The 24,392-nt window shown below is 48.8% G+C and overlaps 1 protein-coding gene and 1 pseudogene across 4 annotated transcripts in view; both read right to left on the bottom strand.

Moving 5' to 3' along the window:
- Positions 1-243: 243 nt before the first annotated feature.
- Positions 244-24,392, bottom strand: part of KIAA1549L (KIAA1549 like) — a 219,022-nt gene continuing 194,873 nt past the window's right edge. For all 4 annotated transcript variants that reach the window (XM_053924932.1, XM_053924931.2, XM_053924933.1 and 1 more), the window contains 5 exons: positions 12,531-12,881; positions 9,119-9,216; positions 7,006-7,154; positions 5,485-5,636; positions 244-3,885 (listed from right to left, as the gene is read on the bottom strand). In XM_053924932.1, coding sequence (XP_053780907.1) covers positions 3,604-3,885; positions 5,485-5,636; positions 7,006-7,154; positions 9,119-9,216; positions 12,531-12,881 — 1,032 coding nt within the window. In that variant the 3' untranslated portion in view covers positions 244-3,603. The remainder of the gene's footprint in view (positions 3,886-5,484; positions 5,637-7,005; positions 7,155-9,118; positions 9,217-12,530; positions 12,882-24,392) is intronic.
- On the bottom strand, positions 17,115-19,554 carry LOC112303165 (bolA-like protein 3 pseudogene; annotated as a pseudogene).

The raw sequence follows: 24,392 nt of genomic DNA on the forward strand, positions 1-24,392 counted from the left end.
ACCATTTTCTATTCATTCTTCCATGAAGATTACTCAGAAATTACGTGTCCTTCTGCTGAATTCTTAAATTAACAAATTAACCATATAACTTCTCCTGGGTCCAGAGTCCAGAGAATTGATTCTTACATAACCCACCCTATTTTAGTCAGCTCAGGCTGCCGTAACAAAGTACCATAAAGTGGGTGGTTTATAGACCACAGAAATTTCTTTCTAAAAGAGGGCACGAGGGCTCTCTGGGGGCACTAATCCCATTCATATGGGCTCCACCCTCAGGACCCGAGTACCTCCCCAGGCCCTGCCTCCTAATACCATCACACTGGAGGTTAGGATTTCAACATATGAATTGGTGGGGTGGGACACAAACATTCAGTCCATAGTACATGATGAAAGAGGCAACTTCCTGCTCCATAGGTAACACTGCCATCTCAGGTCACACATAGACTTTCTCCTGCACCCCCAGGGTTGCCTCCCCAACACAGGGCATGGAATCTACTACCTCACAATGGCAAGCTGTCATGGCCACCCTGGCTGCCTGTGTGGACCCATGGCATTCAGACAGGAATACCCCCCTAGCTTGAACACCAGTTGAGAACACCATTCCCTGGATGGCACTCTCTAGAAAAAGGCAAAATGCATTTCTTTTCAGAATGCAGAAAACTCACATCAAAAGTACAACAGTTCTAAAAATGTTTATTACACCACAAATGCATTGTCCTTTATACACTTATCTGAAGTTCTTTACCTATTCTATCATCTTTTTTCTTCACAAGGACATAGGACCCTTGTCTACTTTTCTCATTTGACCCTCGTCTACTTTTTAAACTTCCTAGCATAGTTCAAAGCCCCCAGACAAGCGTGCAGGCAGCACGGTGACATGGAAAGCGGGATCAGGACTCAGCAGGCTCGGGCTGGAAGCCCTGGGCAGGCCACTCCCCTTCTCAGGACTTGCGCTTCCTTCTCCAAGGTCACCTGGGCCCTAATGGCTTCTTCAACTGTCTGGAGGGTCGTGAGGAACACAAGCCTCTGAGCTCTCAAGGAACCCTACGTTAACTTCCACGAGGCACTTTTGACCGTTTGCCTTTTCTCTGAGCCAGCTGTCCAGGTATCTGTCACCTCCATGAGGCCAGGAGACTCTCCAGAGAAGGGACCACATCTCAGTCACAGAATATCAAACAATGGAGTCTGTCTTCCCACTGGTGGGAATACACAAACTGACCTCATCAATTTAAGGTTTCCTCCCATCTACTTTCTTACACCGGCGATGTCTAGTTTGAGCGAGTGTCTGATGAAGCGTGCTATATTTTCAGTTGTCTCCGTTGACTAACTCAGTATGTCACGGGGCTCTGTAAAGACCACAGCGATTGGTTTTTCCATCCTCCTAGCCAGCTGGGGCTGTAGGCTCACTCTCTGTAAGTCTCTGGCACATCCAAAGCTCGGACACTATCTTTGAAGCATGTGCATGTATTTTAATTACACTAAGGTCTTAAAACTTCATTTTCACATACAATATTTCCAGGCATGTACTGAGTAGACAAAGTACTGGGTTGAATGTCATTGCACTGATGAAATCTTAAGATTACTGATAAGGCGGGACAATGTAGCTGACTTTATCAGACTCATACCATTTGCATGGAAAGGCTGAGTTTCTTTGGCTCTTTGTTCATTCAAGTGCACTGAATACCAATTGGGATAGACTTAGGCGTTGCTAATCTGTCGATAAAATCTTGCACTGTCCACAGTGTTTTGCAAGCTGACTTAGGTTTTGGATTACAACAACTGGCCATTGGTAGAAATATACCATATATACACGTGGAAATTACAAAAATACATTTTATTTATAGCTGATTTTTTTTGAAGTAACAAAAAACTAACACTATGAAAGATCAATCAGCATACCAAAAGACACGACCTAAAATCATCCGAACAAGAGACTCGTTTGGGGATTCCGTGACACATCTCCGAAAGGGCAATTCGCCCGTGGGAAGTAAAAACAGCTTCTTTGAAAAGTCTGTGCTTTGACTTTGAATCTCCCATTCTAATCAGTTCCTCTCCCACTCTTCTCTCAACTTCTAACTTTCCCCCTTGCCTCAGTAAAGACCAAAGAAACTCATGAGAATGGAAAGATGGGCTCAGGGAATGGATACAGCTGAAGTGGCGATGACCTTGGGTGAAGGCAGGACAGGACCTTGTTCTCCGACAGACACCAAGGGAGCCCTCGCCATCGTGCACGGCTCCCAAAGCTATGGCTCCCAAAGCTGGCGAAGGGACCAGTGTCTTCTCCCTGAGGCCACCTGCAGCCAGCAGTGTTTTGCTTTGCGCTGACAGGTGCCTGTGGCAGGTGCCTCAGGGCTGGGAGACACTGTCCACCCAGAGCTCCAGCGGCTGAGGTGCCATGGCAGGGGGCAGGTGATTGCAACGCCAGCCCCACAAAGTCGGCAGTCCTGCCACTTCAGCAAGTGTCCCCTAGTGGCCATTAACCACGGGGGTTGGGCAGGGAGGGGACTGGCTAACTCCACACACTTTTTTAAATGTTATTTACATTTAAATGTAATTCAACAAATTTTCTACATTCAGAAGCTTCTATAAGCAGAGAAGGCTGCAGGCTGGGAGGACTGTGGATCCACTTTTCCTGCTTCTAGCAGGCATCAATGACTAGTTCCCTTTGTATCACCTGGCAGCCCAGGCTGGCCATCACTGTTGAAGAGACAGAGATTTTCTCATAAAAGTCAATGTATTTGTTATCCCCAAAGAGAGAGAAGCTTCATTCTGAGGCCACCTTCATTGCAGGGCAAAGAGAAAGCTCCACCAATAACTGCTTTTCTTTTGTAGGATCCTAAACGCTCTTAGTGCTGCTTCTCTTTCAGTTACATCCCAGGGCACGCCGGTTCCAGTGTAACAACACCTTTTCAAAAACCTGTCAACACAAATCAGTCATTCCCTCTCATCTTCTCTCTTTCTTGGCCTTTGTTTAATTAATGGAAGGGTGGGATCGGGACTATTTATAGGTTCAGTCATTGATAGAGCTGACTTTCATCCGATGCATCTGACTTTGAGTATGAATGTTTAAAAGGACTCAAGTTACTTGGCTGGAGTCCACGCCTCCCTCACAGACCGGAGGTGATTTTAACGATTACACTCATGGCTGAATGAGAGAGAGTACAGTCTGGTGCTTAATCACACGCCTGCACTGCCTTTAACACAGCAACAGAGTTAACATGCAGGGGTCACCAAAGACAGAGCTATGTCCTCCGCCTCCTGGTGATTTACTGAAATGTGGCATTGGACAGGATTCTGGAGATTAGCTAGTGTCTCTCGTGACTAAGGCTCCATAGGGAAATGTACCCACAGTTCAAACATTTAATATAACATAATATCAAGCATACGGTCCCAAGCAGGGTCTTCTTGACATACAGTCAGTTGAATAAGTCGAGAGTCCAGTCGTTCAAGAGTTTCCTGTTTCCTAGAAGTCCCACTGTTCACCTTTTCAGAAACAAAGGATGAGAAAGACTCACCCATTGTGTATGCCTCAAGTCCCAACACATTAGGCTTGAGAAACCCAAAGTCTATTTTCTCAGAGTCTGGCAGTCCCACGGGGCTAAGGCATTAGACCTGGAACTCAAACATGTCTGTCTGTTTCTTGGCCAGCTTGGCCACCTCTTCCCGGATGGCCTTCACGAGGGCCGCGGTGGAGATGTTGGTCAGGGGTGTGTCAGACGGGTCGTTGTCTGCCAGGCTCTGCTGGGAGGCCGCCGTGGAAGGCACCGGGGCCTGCTCCAAGCTGGGGTGCATGCCAGCCGGCTGGCTGTACTGGCGAGGGAGCCTGGAGGGAGAGTTCTGCTGATAACGGGACCGGGGGTAAGCCTCGATGTACCCTGGGAGGGGGACCTGCGGAGAACAAGGGGAGAGAAGAGAGGCGCCTGGGATTAGGAAGGGGCTCGAGTCATAGACTACACCTGATCCTGGAAGCAGGCAACGAATGAGGACAAGGGGAGGGATTCGGAACACAGAGGCCACGTACCATTGTACAGACACAAAACCTGTAGTCACACTGGTCAGAAAATAGGTCATTTGAACTCACTGGGTATGCTGGTGGGAACATACTTGAGTCTAGATCTGAATCTACCTGGCTACCTTTTTAATATAACCAGAATCCAGTGAACGAAGTGCCATAACCAAAAAATTACAGTACTCTGGAGAAAGCTGGTGGAGGCAATAATTCCGCAAACCATCAGAGGCCACCTTACAAATGTCCTGTTAGTATAATAATGATGCCGAATCGTTTGAAGACAACTTAAATTACGTTCCTCTTTTAAAGATGGCATATTAAAATATTCTAGAAGTTAAAGGGGTAGGCTTTGGTCATCAGGAAAGTGCATACATGTAGAATAACCTCACTCTGGCGATGTCACTTAGATGGGACATCACTACAATAGGGATAGACACCAACATTGAGGTTGAGTTGAACCCGTAGGGGTGGAAAGAATGGACCCCAGGAGTTTAGGCAGAGAGGAAAGATGACACAGGCCTTGGGTGTCAACACTTCTCCTAAATCTAGAACGGACTTCAGATGCCGAGACCAAACCCTAACATGACATACAGTCCTGGGGGCCCCCAGGTTCAGCCTGGAGACACAGCCTGCCTTTCTTCCCTATGCTGGATGATCCTGCACAGGGACTGGGGCAACCCACTCTAGGGGCTATCGATGTGCTATTTTTTTCATGGGGTTTGTTTGCTCTCACTTAGTAGCCCTTGACAGGTGGCTCACAGGCAGGGTTGGGGGTGGACACCCAGATTCACCTGGTGGCTCCCCTGTGTAGTCTGGCGGGGCCAGGTCCACTGGGCCCTACGCTCCTAGTTTAATGACGGAAGAGAGCAGGGCTGATGGCAAGCAGTCTTCAGCTGAAAGGCAGGCAGGAAGCCTTAGGGGGTACACACAAAGTAATTCAGTCTTGAGCTTCTAACACTTCATTTTTCTGGTATTTCATCTGGAATGTTTACAGAATTTTAAAGCTCAAAGGAACAAATTTAAAAAGGCTTTGCAGCCAGACCGATGAGGTTTGGAATTTGGCCCTAGCACCCTACAAAAGCTGTGCGGCTTTACATTAGGCCTCAGTGTCCTCATTAGCAAAATGAGACACATCACGGGAATAATAATACTGACCTAATTTAACAGGGTGGTTGTGAAGATTAAATAAGACTGTATAAATAAAATATCTGGCATGGTGTCTAGCACATAGAAAGTACCCCCCAAATGGTAGTTATTATACACATTTATTAGATTAATGTTGCCCTGCTAGGAGAGGTAGAACCTGGCAGGTCTCCAGTTCCTCTGTCAAAGAACAACCCATCTTACCTGTCCCCTGACATGTCCCCTTTCAAATGGCTGACGTCAGCCATCTGGTTGAAAAGTGGGCTGATAACAAAACACCCAGTCTCAGCCTCTCGTCCCTTTTGCCCCTGAAGAGTGTCAAGCAAGGGTCTCACCGAGTCGGCCCACTGGCTTGGGAGCTCGTTCTCTCCTGCGTAGGACATCCAGGCCTGGTTCCTGTAGGATGAGGGAGGCGTCGGGATGAAGTAGCCGGTGAAGCCTGGTCTGTTGGCAGCTGGGATGGCGAACACTGCCGGCACCGTATTACCTGGCATGGAGGAGGTGGATGGGAGAGATTAGGCTACATCCCACCCACTCACTGACATTTGCACAAGCCACGGAAGCTGGGAAACTGGAGGGGGTGGGGCAGAAACTCTGGCACCGGGGGAGTTGTAATGGGGCGGCAGCAGACCTCCACCTGTAGCCCCAGCCTGTTCACCTGCCCAGTTAGTATGAAAGGCACGAACTGCTGTGACGCAGACCTGTGATTCTAGAGAGAGGATCGCTGAGCTCCCCTCACCGAGCCCCCATCAAGACCCCCATCCCCATCCCAACAGGTCAGGCCTGCTGAAAAGAGAACAGGACACCTCTGTGTCCAGGTGTTTTCCTCCTAGGAGGGTGGGTATTTTTAAAGCGCCAGGAAAAGGCACTGAAAGGAATGGATTCCACTGGTGACACTTCCAACTGGTACGTGCAGCTTCAGCTTAAAAGATAAGGTTTGAATAAACTACAAGAGCGACCAGGGCATGTACAGACCTCCACGTTCATTTCAGCATTGTTTGTAATAATAAAATTACTATCGGAAACCACCAATATGCCCCCTGCTAGGGGCAAGGGTAAACTGTGGCGTAGCATACAGCAGAATAATACCACACGGCAGTTTAAAGGAATGAACTAGACCTACCTGCCTCCAGCAACTGGGAGAAATCTTAAAAACAACATTGAGTGGAGAAAATGAAGTGCGAAAGGAAATGTATAGCTTGATATCAGTTATGTAGGCGTAAACTATATAAAGCATTAATATATACCAGCGATTTTCAACAGATGTGCCACAGGAGTTTTTAAAACATGCAATATCTGACTATTCAGTTAGGAGCACTACCCTCTTTTCCCTCAGACTGTCAAATAAAAAATGACAACAGCTAAACAGAACAATAGCCATATGGTGTAAATAAATCAAAATTGTATCTATTTTTTTGCCTGATTGGCAAAAAATGTATTTTCTGGTGTGCTGCAGAACGTTCGTAAGTAGTTGATGTGCGCCCCGAGATGGAAAAGGCTGCAGATCCCCGATACGTACTGTTGTATATACATACGTATGTAGCAAAAGGTTAACACCCAGGGCTCACAGACTGTGGGTACCTCTGGGGAGAAGGGGAACGAAATGGATGGTTGTATCTGTAATGCTCTAAAATATATATATATAATTTAAAAACCCCCTAAAATCTGGCAAAATGTTAACATATATCCTGACCGTAATACATCAATATTTTGTCAGGTTTCAGCTCTTTTTAACCAGTAAAAGCAGTAGCTTTCCAGAAATACAGTGGCTTGGCGTGTTGAGGGCGGCAGGTAGAAGGTGGAGTGTGGATTCAGAAAGGCGCGGTTGGGGCCGGGCCTTTTCTCCTCTTGCCCACCTGAGTAATTTAAGGCCGACTGATCCAACTGAGCCACGGACACGGGGCCTCTGGACACGTGTGCGAAGGAGGGGCTGTCGTGTAGCTGGGCCGGCTCCGGCCCGGAAGACTCAGCCATCCTGGTCTTGCTGCCGACGTCAGAGGTGGACCTGGGCAGGCAGAGGGCAATGTTAGCGGCTTCTCGGGGCAGGGCTGTCACCTTGGGGAGCTGTAGCAGCCTCCAAGACTCCCGAGGGTGGGGTCCTCTGGTCTGGATTTGTTCCCAGACAACAAAGGGGACCAGTGCGCCCAGACTGGTAACAACCATCATCAAGGGGGGACATTCTTTGATATTCAAGGTCGGTGCCCCCCTGAGGGTGGCTTTTGTGTCTTCAGGGAGTGTCATATTTAATTTATACAAAAAAAATTAAGCTAAGCAATTAGCGCTGGGTATTAGCTGGGGATGGTCAACCTGGGAGGTGATGACATCATTGGCAGCCAATGAGAAGGCTCCGTCTGGAGTGCAAGGACTCTTCCCCCCTCTCCAGATACCAAGCTGGGACTTGCGGGGTGAGGGCGGGGTGGGGGCGGGGTGGGGATGTGGGAGCGAGGAGGCTAAGAAGCTCCAAGCGCAGGAGCCTAGCACTTTAGCATTTGCTAGGCGTTATGAATGAGAATACATTTTTTCCTTTTTTTTGGTCCCAGGCAAGCAGAGAATCTGGCCCATTTAACACACAGTATTTCCACTTAGTGCTCAGAAAGCCATGGAGGAAGAGGGCAGCCTGGGCTCCGAGGCTGCCTCTCCCAGTAGTGCAAAGGGTGCTTTAGCCACAGACTCTGTCTTCACTTTCACAGAGAGACTCCAGGCTGTCCTAAAAGTAAAACGGCAGGGAGGCAAAGGCAGCCACCGCAGGCGGCAGGCTGCCAGCCACAGGGGCCACCCTCAAAGCAGAGGTGTGAATCTCTGTGAAGCAGAGAGGTTTGTGGGAAGGCAGTGACCTCCTGAAACCTGGCAAGGATGGCAGAGGGTGCAGAAGGACACGGGAGGAGACTGGTGGTTGGGAGAAGAAATGAAATAGATGCTGGCCTTGGGCAAACCTACCGATAGGGGACTCAAGAGTTGGAAAATTGTAGCTTAAGGTAAAAAGTTATAAGTCTAGCAAGTAATGTATATGTTAAAGCTTTTGTTTCAGAAACTACAGATAGGGCCTGTCCTGGCTCCTGGGAAAACAGCTGACCTCCTGGGGCACTGCTAAAGATTATCGCCTGGGGACAATTGGAGGCCTCCAGGGCCTTTGTGTTCCAGGGAGACAGACGACCACCCACCCCTGGGAACAGCTAACTGCCCAGGACGGGAATGCTGCAGCTTCTTTCACCTAATCCTCCCTGAATCTCAAAGCCCTCATCGCACCTTGTTTATTCTCTGTTATAAAAAGTCTGGCCTGGAAAGAGAAGGGAAGATGGTCTATTAGGGTATGAACCCGCCATCTTCTCAGATCTTTTGATTTACAAAAGGCCCATAAAGATTCAATCGCTGTCATTGCTTATTGGGTTTGGTAGTGACAGGCAGCCCGAACGCTGGTGTATTTTCTGGTTTCACTACCACAAATGGTGGGTGTGGAGTTCCTCCCAGGGAGTAACTGAGAAGCCCTGTGCTATTCCCTGGGGAGGGTTAACACAGAGGCTGTGATGATTTAGCTGTATCTGGTTGGGTGCACTGGAGGCTCAGCAATGTGGGGTGCGTCTCCCTTTTTCTCTCAATCCCTTCCTCCTCCTCTGGCCTGCTCAATCCCACAGCCCTGGCTTCTTTCCTTCTGTTCCTGGCATCTGCCACTCTTCCAGAAAACCCTTCCCAGGAGAATCCCTGGGTTCTGCACCACACACTCTGTCCCCTTTGAGGATCCCCAGAGCCTCTGAGATCATTTAGGCTATTGCTCTCATTTCACAGAAACCAGGAACCAGACGGGTGAAGCAACTTGGTGTTACAGAGCAGGTTCCTGGCAAGTCAGATGGAACCCTGGTCTGCTGCTTCTTGCGCCCGGAATAGGGCACAGCGTGAAGGAAGTATGTCAGGTCGGGGTACACAGGACCAAATTGTTTCCAAATATTCTAAACAAAGAAAGGAATGTATTACCGCCTGAGAGAAGCGACAGCCACGGGCCCAGTCCGGGGAGGTACAGGCGGAGGGGGAGAGCCCATGACCATTTCAGGGAGCTGGGAAAACCTGTAGGCCTGTGAAAGAGACAAGCAAATGGAGATGTGTTAAAACCCAGAGCTGATCAACACACGGGTACTTCTTACTTAAAAGGGAAGCAAATTTCTAAGGGGCAGGCTTTCCTTCCTTCCTCAAAGTTTCCGCCCAGATCTTCCTCAGCGTGTTCCCCAGCCCCTTCTTCTATCTCATCTCCTACCACTCTCCCCTTTACAAGGCCACTGTAGTCACAGAGCCCTTCGATTGTGCTTTGCCAAGGTGTATGCCGAGTACGCCGAGTTCTGTTCTGCCTGGGCTTTTGTGCATGCTGCTCCTTCTCCCTGGTGTGCTTTTAACATTGCTTGTTCATTTATCATCTGCCGCTGCCTAGACTGTAATGAGGGCAGGAACTTTGTTGCCAGCTATATCCTCGCTTCTGGAACAATGCCGGCTGTATCAAAGATGATCAATAAATATTAGATGAATGAATGAATGAATGAACGAGCCACTGATTGCATTTGACTTTCTCACTCATGGAAATAAGGTTTAATGGGGGAAAGCAGTGGGCTTGGAATCAGGAGGTATAGGTGGAGGGCCTGCTTAGCTGATGAATAGACTTATGTCCCTAAGCAAGTCAGGTGACCTGTCTGGGCCTCAGTGTCCTCTTCCGAAATGAAGCAAAGATGCCCTGCTCAGAGGAGTCCTGCGAAGACCAGGCAAGGCAGTGTACGTGTACAAGTATTTTGCAATCTATAAAGCACCGTTCAAAGATAAAGGATTGGAACTGTCACAAAAATGAAGACTTTAATCAACACTCGAGGGGGCAAGAGGACAACAATCGGTGACAGACAGGATCAGAGAGCCAGGCCACAGCCTTCTTAGCATGAGAAAATCTAGAAATGCTCTCCGGGAAGACAAAGCTTAACGTGTGCTCCTCATGCATCCTTTTCTTTAGGTATCATGGCCTGCCAGCCCTCTTGGGGAACAAGATGACAAGACTAAGACTGAAGGCATCAGGACAAAGAGCAGTAGCAGAGGGAATCCGTAAATAGGTTCTTTAAACTGAATGAGTCTCCTCCCTTCGGCATTACGGCAGACTGCATCCTTGTAAGGGCCAGCCCACTAAATAACAACGAGGTCCTGGACTTGAGACTGACAGGGGTGCTGTGGCCATGGTGGCCCCAGATGCCGACGCTCTTCTGGAAAGCAGTGCTTCTTGAACCTGTCCAGCCAAGTCCCTGACAGCAGAGGCAAAGGCGTATATATTCCTGAGATCTGGGCATTGCCCTAAAGCTGGGGTGTCAAACTCATTTTCACCAGGGGCCACATCAGCCTCACAGTTGCCTTCAAAGGGCCAAATGTAATTTCAACTCCTTAACAGTTAAGGAGTAGTTACATGTATACAGTCCTAAAATTATTTCGGCCCTTTGAAGACAATCACGAGGCTGATGTGGCCCCTGGTGAAAATGAGTTTGATATCCTTGCCCTAAAGCCTTCTGTTGAGATTCAAGTTGATATCTTGCCTAAGATTTGCTTTGATTCCACACCGTATCTCTCATAAACGATGTCCCGTGTTCATATTCCCATTTCCTTCATTGACTGCACTCTCTGGAGCTGCATATCGCAGACTGAGAAGATGACTTCAAGACCGACCAGTTCTTCTGATAATGTCTCACTTTCCCCAAATTGGCTTTTACTTAATGAAAGACCCCTGCTGACCAAGAAACAAGTACTCTGGCCCAGCTGGTCATCTGGCTTCTCATTGCAGCTGTGTGAGTTAGTATTCTTGAATAACAAAGCAGTTGTTCTGAGTTTGATCAGCGTGAGTCCGAGTCCCAGGACCTGACCATGCCGGAGCGAACGGACAAAACAGAAACCGTGTGCCTGCCGACCTCAGGACCAGTCCCCACCCAAACCCAGCCACCCTTGCCCCAGAGGCTCAGTTTCAAATAAACTTTGGTCTCTCCTGCTAAAGCTTAATCAACACAAAAAGATTAGGCTAGAGGATGACATTCTCAGGCAGGGCACGACAGAGAGAGAGACAGAGGGCATTCGGAGCAGTGCCAAGGGAAGACACCTCCGTGACCTGGGAGTGAGGAGGCAGAACTGGAATAAAGGACAACAATAAGGAAATTCACAATAGTGTGCAGACTAAGTAACTACCCAGCACGCCAGCTATTTATTAACTGCCAGCACAGTGTGGACTTTGGGCAGGTGTAAGGTGGTTCGATGTTATCACAAGGCTCCACAAGGCCATAGGTGTCCCAAGTAAGACTGATCACAATGCAATCAGTAGAAGGCAGAAAAGCACGCTCGTTAAGAACGTGGACTCTGGCACCAGACTGCGTGGCCTGGGGCCCCAGCTCTGCCCCTTTCTGGGTGTGACTTGAACAAGCTGCGTAACCTCAGCTTCCTTGTCTGTAAAACAGGGATAAAACTAGCACCTGTGTCAGAGGCTTGTCGTGAGAAGGAAATAAAGGAGTTAACATACAAAAGACACCTAGATCAGTACCTAGCAATGGTGAAACACTCAACAAATGATAGCTTTTATTATGTAATTAGTTATCACAATGACAATTTATAAAACACCATTAATGAGTAACCCTTGGGGATAGGCTATGACACAGTACGAGGGTGGAATCTATACACGTACAAGGCATTGTCATTACGGTCTATGGCTTATAAAACTAAGTCTGTCTTTTAAAATTGTTTAAATCATGGAAGATCTTTGTCATTGGGTGCTTTCTCAATACCAAAGTGCGTGCGGTTGCCACTCAATGAAACAGCCGTGACTGATACTTCTATGGCATTTACTGTGTGCCTGGCATTCTAATACCTCACATACATAACAACTCGTTTAATCTTTACAATAACCCTGGGAAGTAGGTTATTTTTATTTGTTGATTTCACCTGCAGAGAATTTAAGTCACACCCTTAAGTGGCAGAGCCAGTGAATGGTGGAGCTGGGACTTGAAGTCAAGCCACCCAGCAAGAGCGCCTGCTCTGAACCATCAGCTCTGCGATGCATTTTGACATTTAAAACGGGTCCTCGCAGTTGGAAATGTAGGAAACCAGCAGCGCATGAAGAATGAGGTGAGCCCTTCACAGGAGGGATAACAGAAAAGGAAATTCATCCTGAAATCTATTACGCAAGGGCTTCCTGCGTGCCTGTGCCCACAGGACTACAAGGCCAAGGCCTGGAGCTTGGGGAGAGGACAGGATGAGAGCCCAGTAAAGTTCCGTCTGCAAGTCCCAAAGTGACTTATCACTAGAAGTCCCCTCTCTGAGACCCCTGTTAGAAGACCCTGGGCAGGACCGACCTGATCATAGCAGGCAGGCAGGATGTCTGACTTACCGGCCGGGGCAGACTGTACTGGTACATTTCTGGGCGGTAGGTGGGCACCCACTGCACCCCGGCCCTGGGCCGCGTCATGGTCCCCGGAGCGCTGGTCACCACCTCGGAGTAGGGCAGGTGCTGTGTTGAGCCGTAGGTCTCCTGGTGCCGGCTTTGGCCTGCGTGGCCCGCGGACGCCAGGCTGAAGGCCTCCTCCAGCAGCATGTGCATCTGCTGCCTGACCTCGTCGATGGAGGGCTGGGAGCTCAGCGTGGAGGTCTCAGAGTGGCCCTTCACCTGCCTCGACCTGGCGTAGCCCCGGGGCTCATTAACCCGGTCGATGTTGGTTTCTTCTATGATTTCAGGCTCGGTCTGTGGGATCAAACAAATGTCCATTGATTTGTTAATTTATTTTCCTTTCCACTAATGCTGCCTGTAGTGTACTCTAAAATGTTCAGCTTGGGCAGGTGATATTAGGCACACATGCTAATTTAAGTTATATCCCAGGTGTCCTAACCAGGAATCCACAGGATGGGCTAATCAGCTAGCACTGGATCAGTGAGGCCACACTCCAGCCATCCCTGGGCACTTCAGTTATCCAGACATCGAGCAATGCCACTGGCTTTGCTAACCTCATTGATGACATTGACAGTATTCTCTAAAACCTTTTAGAGACAGTCTCTGCTCTTATGCCTTTCAGGTAAAAGAATCTAGAACATTCTCCCGTCTATACTCCAAGGGTTGGCACTCTAGATTCTAGACTAACTCTCTAAACGGTCCTGAGCTCATCCATTGGTTAGCAAATTGCTGGTTGCCTGATGCCAGTTTTGGGAAGAAAAACAAAACCTGCCCCCAGATTGCTGATCTCAAGGAGTGGTGCCCACTGACTCAGAAGCTCTGGGGGCAGGACACAGCATCTGTGCCTTAACAAACCCACCGGGAGATTCTGATGCCTGATGACATTTGAGACCCCCTATCTAGAATGTTCTCCCACCTTCCTCCAGTGAACCTTTCATCTGGGGAGCAGCGGCAGCATCTAAGTGGGCAGGGAGCTAGGACTCAGCACTTCCAGGAGCAAGCCGCATGGGCTGTCTTATGCCTGCCTGCCTGCTAATGAATGCTTATTTAACAAGCCTTCAGGTGTGGCAGATTTTGGTCTGAGACTGGTTTTTGTGATAATCTAACGGTGAGGCCGTGGGAGAGCAGTTAATCCATGGCCATTTCAGGTTTGTCTGTGGCTACCATTGTCAGCTAAAGGAACTTGGGGGTTCTGTGAGCATAAATTGGCATAGATCAGTTTGCCACCCCACTCTCCATTCAGTACTTCAGTACAGTCATCCCCCCTTATCCACGGGGACACATCCCAAGACCCCAGTGGATTCCTGAAGCCACAGAGAGTACTGACTTTTCAATGTTTCAGCTTCCTTGTCTGTAAATGAGGATGATAATAAGATCAGTCTCCAAAGGTTTTATAAGGATTAAATAGGATGATACATGTAAAGGTTTTAGAACAGTAGCACATGGGAAAAGCACGTAGCAGCTGGTCATCGTCATAACCGTCATTACTTTTATTCAATCAACTGCACATATTTCTCATGTCATGACCGTGTACAAAGCACGCAAACATGTATGAGTGGGCACTACAAGGGAACGCCATCAGTGTTCACATTCATAAAGGAAAGTCCTTCCCTCCTTAAAGCCTATATGTACATGGAAGGTCAGAATTTTGTTATTTTACATATTTTAGAAATTTGTTTACTTTTCTTTAGTATTAGATTAATGTGTGCTCATAAAAGAAGAAATAAAAAAAAAGAAAGCACAGAAACGAAATCAGACATTTCCTGTTATCACCCAGGGGTAGGGCATGGTTATAGTTCAAGATCAAAAGACAAGGCTCTCTGTCAACCTTCAAGTCTGGATTTATCAACGAACACCTAAGGCAAGTAATTTAGAATGCTATTTTTGTGTTGACGCGAGCACGGACAGATTATGGAGTACAATGCAACATTACCATTATGATAATAAACAAGAACGCAAAGACATTTCACACGGTGGGGGGCATACCCGCAAATCCTGGGTTCAGGATGCACTGGGGCATTTTCGCATTGGAGTTCTTTAGGGAAATGTGCTTCCGGAAGGCCTGGTGATACCTTCTAGGGCAGCAAATGCATCTTCTGAGAAACATTTTCTTCACGATGCCCAGAACACCCTGAACTGAAATTCAGAGCCTGAAGAGACTTCAGGAGACCATTTAATTCAAGCCCCCTTTGCAGATGAGGAGGCTGAGGCCTGAGTGTTTAACCAACTTAGCCAAAGTCACCCAGAGGTGGCAGTGGCAGAGCCTGGCCTCCTAGCTCCTGTCCCTTGCTGCACCCATAGGCCAAGGAGAGAGGCCTGCAACAGGTCCTCCCCTCCCGGCTCTCAAGAAGGAACCGGCTTGCCAACACCTTGATTTTAGACCTCCGGCCCCCAGAACTGTGAGGAGGGAAGTTTCCCTTGTCAGGTCTGTATACTCTGTTACGACAGCCCAGGCTGACTACTACATCAACTGTTTGGCTGAAGCCTTGCTTGTCAGGAGATGCAGCTGCAGAGGGAGGCAAGGACCAGATCTTGAAGGCCGTGGTCAGAAGGGTAGACTGTTTTCAAAGGCCAATGAAAACTTCTTGAAGAATTTGAAGCAGAGGAGAAATGTGATTAAGTTTGTGGGAGATTGGTTGGAAGACTCTTCCAGGCAAGAAGAGATGGCGGGGGCTTGGGTGAAGGTGGACCGGGACAGAGAAGATGCGGATGAGTTCACAGGAGATGTTGGGAGAGCGCTGACAGGATTTGATAGATGAGGTGCGAGGTTGAAGTAAAGGAAGGAGTCAAAGCTGAAACCCTTTATTGAGAACGGGCGTCTTGCTACGTGGGTGTCCTGGATGCTCTCTGAGCTCCCCAGGCATAGGTCTTCCCCTGGGCCCTTCCCCTTGCTGTTCCTTCTGCCAGGAATGCTCTTCCCCTGGGGATCAGCCTGCCTGGCTCCCTCATTGTAGCTCTCTGCTCAGAGGTCACTTTCTCAGAGAGCCCTACACTGGTCGACCCATAGGGAGCACCTATTGTTATCCTCCCCCACCGTGCCTCGCTTTATGCTCCTCCTCTGCATTCTGACACTGCACATACAGCTATGTGTCCACGTGTTTATTATCTCTCCCCTTACTGGAATTTGAATCCCAGGAAGGCAGGGCCGTTGCCATGTTTCCTCTGCATCTCAGAATGGCAAAAAGTAGGACTTTAATAAATATTTGTGGAAGGAATGAACGGCACCTAGTCATAAGATAGAGTCTGGAGAATTTCTGCTCAGAAGTCTTCAATGGTTAAAGACATTTATGTGTGCTTAAAATGAATGAAACAGCCCTGGCTAGTGTGACTCAGTGGACTGAGTGCCGGCCTGTGAGTTACAAGGTCACTGGTTTGATTCCTGGTCAGGGCATGGGCCTGGGTTGTGGGCCAGGTCCCCAGGTGGGGGCGTATCAGAAGCAACCAATTGTTTCTCTTACACATCGATGTTTCTCTCCCTCTCTTTCTCCCTCCCTTCCCCTCTTTCTAAAAATAAATAAATAAAATCTTTAAAAAAAAGTCTAAGGTGAATGAAACAACCTTATTTAAAATGGAGCTGAAGAGGAGGAATGAAGGACTCTTGAAGCCGTGTACTCTACAATTCCTTGAGTTATGAGCCCCAGAGTGGACAGGTGTCTCACAAGGTCCTACTCTGCAGGATACACAAGTGTGTGCAATACCACTTTGCCTCGCCCAGGCACTTCATTTCTGGAGCACAAGAATTTGAAGGCTCTCTCTCCAAAATTTGCTTCAAGGCAGTGAATTTCAGCTCCGGTGTCCATCACAGTTTCATCCAGTAAGGAGAACAGATCCTGAACAAATTCCACCACCTCACAGCAAAGACCAAGTACGGGTTTCAGCACGATAGATTGCTGGGCCCCTCAGCCGTGATGAACCGCTCTGGCTCCATGTCCGCTTTGTCTCCACCAAATCAGGTCCTTTGGGCAACATAAAACAGTGCTGCCTCTCTCCGCTTGGTGCCTGCTCCGGCTGCTTAACAGCCTCATTGCAAGTGCTGCCTGTCATCGAGGAAACAGAGACATTTGCAAAGCTGCCCCTGGAAACCAAACCTCAGGGGCTTTTTCACTTCCTTTGCAGGGAGACGCATTGTCGCTGCACGGAGGCAGCCAGCAGCTTCCTGCTGAGCCTACCTCTCCAAAGCCTCTCTGACAATAAAGGGAAGTTGCCCCTCAGAACAGGTGGGGGGCGGGGCGCGTCAGAATAACGGTTTGATGACTTCTCTTCTGCAACAGGTGTGCAAGTGGAATTTAAATAAAACTCTCAGCAAATTTTCTAATTACTCTGACGGCTTTCCCAGGGATGACCCACAACCACTTCAGAGCTATAAGCATATGAACACAGCATGCTGTTTCTGTATTTCAGGTGAGTAGAAATGGCATTATAGGGTCTCTCATAAATTTCTAAGCAGAGTGGCATATTTTTCAGTTGTCTGTTGCCTTTAACATCAAAATAGATGACAACAGGTTCTTCTATAATTATAATATGGAGCTCTCTGTAAACAAAACAGATAAACTTTTTGGCAAATGCCTAGGAAAGAATGGTCAAGTTCATCCAGGGTTTTAAGCAGCAGCATCTTTGCAGCTGGGGCGTGGTCAGTATTTGGGGATAGAGGTAAATATCTGCATTCCGTGCATTTCTTTGACTTCTTTTTTTAGTGCCTGACTTGCCATCTGGTGACGCTGGGTGGTTCTCTTCAACTTCTGACTCGATCTGGAATTCATACACTGCCCAACAGCCTCCTGAGCTGTCAGGGACTGCGACAGCCATAGCTCAGGAATGTTCTCTTTGAGAACCTGGGTTTCTTTCAGCTCCTCCTCAGTCTAATGGGCACGCACCTGCTGGACACAGCGGGGAAGAGGAAGCCTGCGGGTCTGATGGAGCAGAGGCACTGGCTGCCCCGGCCGGGCTCCACGCTGCCAGGCCTCGCCAATGCGACCTGCCGCCAAGGTGGCCAGGGACTGAGCGAGAGCCCCAGAGTGGTGTTTTTAACTTTCCGAAGAGACCCATATTCCACTGAGATGATGGGGATGGACAGTCAAGGGTAAGAGAAGGTGCTTCAACGTCCTCAGCAAACGGATGAGTCTCAGCACACTCACTGTTCCCAAGGACTTTCTAAGGATTAAACAATCCCGCAGCAGGAGTGTCAGGCTCCATCCTCTCGTCTTTCTCCCCCTTAACCTGCTGCCCTTCACAGAGCAGCGGAAACTCGATTACTGAGTAAGTCATGACACCCCATTTACCCTGGGTTACCCCGGCTACCCTGTGTGACTTTAGCAGTCACCTTTGGGAGTGCGGCCTGTGGTAGGACGATGGGGAGAAGGTCTTGGGTACCCTTTACAGAGCCCTTCTCTAGTCCCATCATGCTGGAGAAAGGAGCCATTTGAAAAATACAATCCTCTCTTTAGTGTGTGACAAAATCCATAGCAGATCTGCGATGTCTAAAGTGTTAGAAGGGAAAAGAAACAGAATAAAGCCCGTCCCTCTGTCCCTGATGGGAGCTGTTAGCCATAGCTGTGACAGGCAAAGTTCACTGAGTGCTTTGCCTGCATTAGCTCCTTTACCTCTCACAGGACCCCACGGGCAGGGCCATTTGTGTCCTGGTTTGTGGATGGGGAAAGGAGTGCAGAGTGGTGAAGCAGCCGCCCAAATTCACACTGTTCTACGTGTTCAATAGCTGAGCTGGAACTTGAACGCAGCCCGGCCCCACAGGCCGTGAACGTGATCATTCCACAGTACTTCTTATGAACAATGAGAATAATGTATGAACCACAGTCGATTAATTTAAAATGCCTTTTTAAAAGGAATCAACCTGAAAGTAAACACAAAAGAATGGCTTTCTCTCATGGGACGCTATTTTACTCTTTGTTTTTGAGATGAGTCATCACCTGCTTTTTCTCCGCATCTCAGCTGAGCAGGTTGGCGGAGACAGAGCCTCAGTCTTGAGAGTCGACACTATTTCATAACAAAACAGCCTCTACCCACCGCCAACTCACACCTGCTTTTTCTCCTTTCACCTTTTGAAAAACTCAGACTCACAAAATCCCTCTTTGTCACTCTATCTGCCTCCAAAACAGTCTCTAACTTTACTCAGGACTTCTCCCTGCGCTCGCAGGAACAGTGGTCATCGACTCCTCACCAGGCTGATCCTCCTCTTTAAGGAGGGCCAACCCAAGATGAGAGGCCGAGGTGGAGGGAGGCAGGGAGGATGCTGCCAGTCTGGCTCCTTACAAAGCCCAACCACCAGAGTTCTTCCAGTAGTGGGTACTGTAATGGCCTTAGCAGCCACCCACTATTCCCCCCGTGTCTCTCTCAGCAAGGGGGCCTGGAGGTTTGGGGGCTAAGCCTGCCCCAGCTGCACAGGTGAGAGCTGACTGGGTTAAATCCATCAGTGTAAACCCCCTCCTCCTCTTACCCCCCCCCCCCCCCGCCCCGCTACAGTGGTTGATACAGGTGTGGGCACTTGACCTACAGGGTCAGTTAGAGGAAAACCCATACACCTTGTTTCATGTTTGGGAAAAGACAAATGCTCTTCTTGTATTGGTCAAAGCAGTATGCAGGGGTGAGGCCCGAGGCTATGCAGCCATTTCCCATCCGAGAGAACCAACCTGCAGATAAAGCCAACACATGAAGGAGGACAGCACTGTAGGAGGCAGCGAAATGAGCTGGAGCCCCAGCCCTGCCTGGATTTACTGTACCGGATACATTCCCCTTAATGACTTAAGGCAGTGTGAGTAGGGTGGCTTTTCTGTCATTTTAGCCAAATCATCCTAACTGATAGCCACCATTTAGACTGAACTTGGAACACTAATACACGTTTGTCTGTCATACGCGGTCAAAACAAATGTTTCTATGGTTCGGAATTATAAATCTGCCCTACTGTCAGGTCTCAGCTCGGGAGTCACCTCTTCTGGTTGACGCACTTGTTCATTTGCCCGACAAACAGGGACACTGCATTTCCTACGCGCAGTTCCCGCTCTGAGTGCTGAGGTTTCCAGGAAGAATAAAACATGATTCCTGTCCTTGAGGAGTCAAACGGGGGAAACAGCATGCGTGACCCCACAGGGGGAGGACAGGGAGTGAGAGCCTTGACTGGGGCGAGTCCCAGGTGCTGCAGCACACAGAGGACAGGCATCTAAGTCAGACCCACAGAGACCTGGGGTTGAGGAAAACATTCTGGGGGAAGTAACATTTCACCTGAGTTCTGAAAGCAATGCCTGGACAGGTGGTTCTCAACTGGGAGCAGATTTGCCCCAGGGAACATTTGGCAACAGCTGAAAATACGTTTGGTCGTCACAATGGGGAGGTGCTACTGACATCTTGTGGGGAGAGGGCCAGGCCTGCTGCTGAACGTCCCACCATGCACGGGACAGCCCTCCACACAAAGAACTGTCCCGCTCCACATGTCAATAGTGCTAAGGTTGAGAAACCTTGTCCTGCATGAAGCAGGTTGGAAGGAATGTTCTGGGCAGGGGCATGAGCACGTGCAGACACAGACACACACACACACACACAGAGGGGAAACCACGTGACAAGTCTGGGAAGGGCACGTAGGGCTGGAGCTACAGCGTGGACAAAGGAGTCGCAAGCTTCAGCTCACACAGCTTGCCGGGGTCAGCCAGAGCAGGAATCCTGAGCCCGAAGCTTGAAGCGTGAGTCTGTTCCCCAAAGCTGTGGGGAGCTACTGAAGGATATGAAATGAGGGTGTGTGGTTTAGAATTCCTCTGGTGGTTATCTGGCAGCTTCAGCAGGTGAGTAATGGGGACTGGACCCGGCAGGAGGAGTCCCTGCTCCCATCCAAGGTCTCTGCCACAGCACACCGTGTGTCTCCCCCTGCCTGTCCGTAAAAGCACCTTGGGCAAGCACTGGAGTTAATCCATCTTTCTCTTCTCGGCAGAGCCCCCCACAGGTAGTACCTGTGGGGCTTAGGTGCTAATGCCAGTGTAGTAGAACTTTGAAAATCCCTTAAATCGGCCACATTGTACAACATACGTGGCCGATGTATACAACCTTATAGAAATATACATAAAAAGAAATATAAAATCTCTACTGTGCAATAGGAACAGAACATACACAAAAGCTAATTTTTTGCAATATTTAAATTACATTTTTCCTTGGTCTTTCAGGGCTTATGTTGTTGAGTTTTCCTATATTCAATGCAGATATGATGTAATGATTCCACTCAATAAATGTTTGCTGGAGGAAATGAAAGGGAGAGCAATTCCCAAGGGCTGTTCTCATTTGCCCGCTGGCCTCTGGCTCCTGCAGGGGTTTGCAGGCCACATGTGGGCCAAGAACCAGGGTTGGGAGGAACTGGTGCGGAGAGGACACGGTGCTGTGTTGCTCAGCACTGTAGAACATAGTCTCCCAGCTGCCGGGCATACTGGCAGCTGCCGGCTCCCCAGCTAGCGATTGGGAATTGCCCCTGTTACTCAGACAACTCTGCAGGGCCATGTGAGCTCCAGAGCTCCCCATGGGGTCAGCTGAGACCTTGTAGCATCTGTACAGTAGCCCAGCTCTGAACTCTGCCCAATCCTGCTTCCTGCCCTTCCTCTTCAGGCATTCATACCAAGAGCATGCGGGGACCCTGACACGCAGTAAGCAACTACACTGGTCAAGGGGCTATGAGGTCTCAGGGTCCAGGAGAAGCAGGAGGGTGGGCGGCTACCAAGAGCAGGAGCAGGCAGAGTCCAGATCCAAGACAATCCGAGAATGGGCGAGCAGATGGCACCTGTGCGCTCCAACAGGGGGACAGCTGTCTGCCTCCTGTGCAGTGGGAAACTGTCCTCACGGGGGGAGAGTCCTGGGCCTGCAGGGGCGGCCTGGCTCAGAGGGAGGTCACCAGGCCATCCTGAAACCTGGCCTGCTCCCTCCCAAACCTGCCAGTAAGAACCCACCTCCTGCCCCACTTGCCAAGGGGCCTCTATCTTTCTGGGGTTAACAAGCATCTTCCTGGGCAGCTACCCACCTGGTGAGACCTGCACCACACCCAAAGGTCCCTCCACTGCCAAATACCTCCACCTCTTCGCCTCAGGCCCAGTGAGGGACTCTGATTTCAGATGATCATATATTTCTTTTGGATTAAAAGCCCCTGTTAAAATACAATGCACTATAAATTAATTTGAGATAACAGATCAAGCCAGGGCTATTAATAGCTTAAACCAGCTGGCAGAACTAGGATAAAGTAATTAAAGACTGAGATGGGAGACACGTGTAACTCAGTTCCAGGTGGGATGCTAAGGGGGTGATGGTGGGGGATGGGGCCAACACAAGAGCATCTAGTTCAGAGGGCAACAAGCAGGCTGAGGTGAAGGACCAAATCCCCAAATCCAACCATTTGCTTCCCAATGAACCCAGAGTGTACCTATAACTGGGAACACCATGAGGTGCCAGGACATTCCTGCACTTTGCCCTGGTCTCTGACTCCTGCCGAAGCCGGAAGATTGTTGGGGAGGGGTGGGAGTGGGTGAGCAGGACAGACTCCCTTTAATAATAGAATTTACAAATTTATCTAGAAGGCCCAGGCTTGGTATAAGCTATTGCAGACAGTCAGGGGCTTTCCAGATCATATTTCATTCTCTTGCAAATGGAACACATCAAAAGAACTGTTCTGATTCTTTGGCCTCTTTCCAGTAACCCCTGCTCCTCTGGAACAAAGGGAAACTGGCTGCTTTGTCAGCCGGGAGAGGCCAGCAAGATAAACACCCCGTTACACAGAACACAATGCACCTGGGCCTGCAGCAGGTGGCTGGGGACTGAGCTCTGAGTGATGTTTCCATCTTCCCCTTTGCTTTACTTTCCTCTACAAATTTCCCCAACCCCTTCCCAGTATTGCTCCACCTGCTAATTCTCTCATCTCCCTTTTACCTGGTACCCGAGGTGGAGACAGTGAACCGGCATTTGGGAAGCTCTTTGCAGCTGCACTCCCATAGGGCTGAAGCGGGTTAGCTACACACATGGCAGGCCCTCCAGGAGGCGTCGGCTGTGGCGGCAGCATTAGCTTCTGTTAACTGGACACGCTAGTGTGCAGTTCAGACAGGAGGCATGCGGCAGGGCCCACCTTTCTGCTCCTCATCAGATCCAGGGCAGCTGCTTCCCCACCTTCCTTCTGGGGGAAGAGGCAGCAGCCCCTCCTCAGGGCCAGCACTATGGTTTTGTTCAGTCTTTCAGGAACATTCCTCCGACCTCCAAAGACTTGGGCGGCACCTAATGCCTCACAGTCCTTTTGTGTCTGTTTACATGGCTTAATGTTTTCTGTTTTCTGCAGCCAAACCTTGTGTGATCGAGTATCCCCTTTTTGTAGATTTACATATACTTTCCAGTTGTAAAATCAACTGGTGTTCACTAACATTTCAAAACATCTTTCCGAAGAATGCTCCGGAATGAGAACTTATGGCTGGGGTTGCTACAGCAGAGCCTTCAGTCTCGCTTCTGAGATGCACCGATGGACCGATCACCCTTCTGAACATTGTCAACCCACTGCCCATCGTTGAGGGTCTGAACCTGCCATTCTGCCACAAATGTTCTCTGAGCGCCTCCAGGGTGTGGAACCTTGGACGGGGCATCGGAGAGAACCCAAAGGCCACTCGCTTGCAAAGGTCTCTACGTCCCAGAGGACAGCGCTCATTTTCTAAGTTGTAACTGAGACTGTCATTTCAGCCTCCTCCACAGCCAAGGCCCACGGCTGCCCCCATTCCTGTCACAGGGTTTTTAACTCCAAGCACAAGTCAAGGTTGAGGAGGTGCATTTTTGTTTCTGGGGAATGATCTGACTATTCCTTGCCCTTTGGAAGCAAAGGCTGACTCATCATCCATATTCAGAGGTTATTAATTTGGCTGATATGGGAAAATACCACTTGGGCTTTTATGCTTCCTGAGAATTCACATTTGGGCCATGTTCTTTTCCTCACTGCTTCATTATTTTCTACAACTTTCATTTGGAAAACAGCATTTTAAAATACTTTGAAATAGAGATATTTTTTGCTTTTAAATATTAGGCTGACATTATCCCGCTTTATGCACTGGAAGGAATTAATTTCAATGCCAAAGTTAGTTTAATGATATAGTCTAGCCTTTTAGGGGTGATCAGTTTTGGACATCTTTCTAGAATCAGGCATTCTTCTGTAAAGGGGGTGCCTCCTCCTAGAAACTTACTACCCAGCAGAGTCACTCCAAGCCACTACTGCCTTAACTGTTAGGGTGACTAAGAGGCTGAGAATTCTTGCAAAACACACTTCCAAACGCCTTGGGGCTAAGAGGCTCTCTTCTGCCCGATCAGGTCCTGATCCACAGACAGACTCTGAAACATCCAGGCTGCCATCAGGCAGGGGGTTAAGATTTGCCTGTGGGGCATGTGTTTGCTCGATCATTTATTTATTCATTTATTTTTACAGGCAGGCTTTTCTGTTGGGACTCTAAAGTAGTTGCCTTTGGAAAAATTCACAATTAAATCCATCTCCCAGTGCTTTTGTTTCTACCATGTCAGGGAGCAAGTCCCCCTGGTGTTTTCTAATCTGGCAGAAATGACTGGAAATTTTGGCCTGGCTTCAAGATCCCCAGCCCCAGTAGGGAGACTGACATGTTTCCAACTAATGACCTGTCCACTGCTGGGCTAATGGGTTCTTTGCCAGGAGTGCCACGACATTTTTGGAAAATCAAGAGCCCAGAAAATGAATGCATTGTTTAAAACTATGACCCTCCTCTTTTTATACTGTATCTACTGGTTTCCTTTGTTTTTTGTTTGTGTGAGTTATCCATGCAAGAATTCTTG

This window comes from Desmodus rotundus, chromosome 5 (assembly GCF_022682495.2).
Source record: "Desmodus rotundus isolate HL8 chromosome 5, HLdesRot8A.1, whole genome shotgun sequence".
Lineage (NCBI taxonomy): Eukaryota > Metazoa > Chordata > Mammalia > Chiroptera > Phyllostomidae > Desmodus > Desmodus rotundus.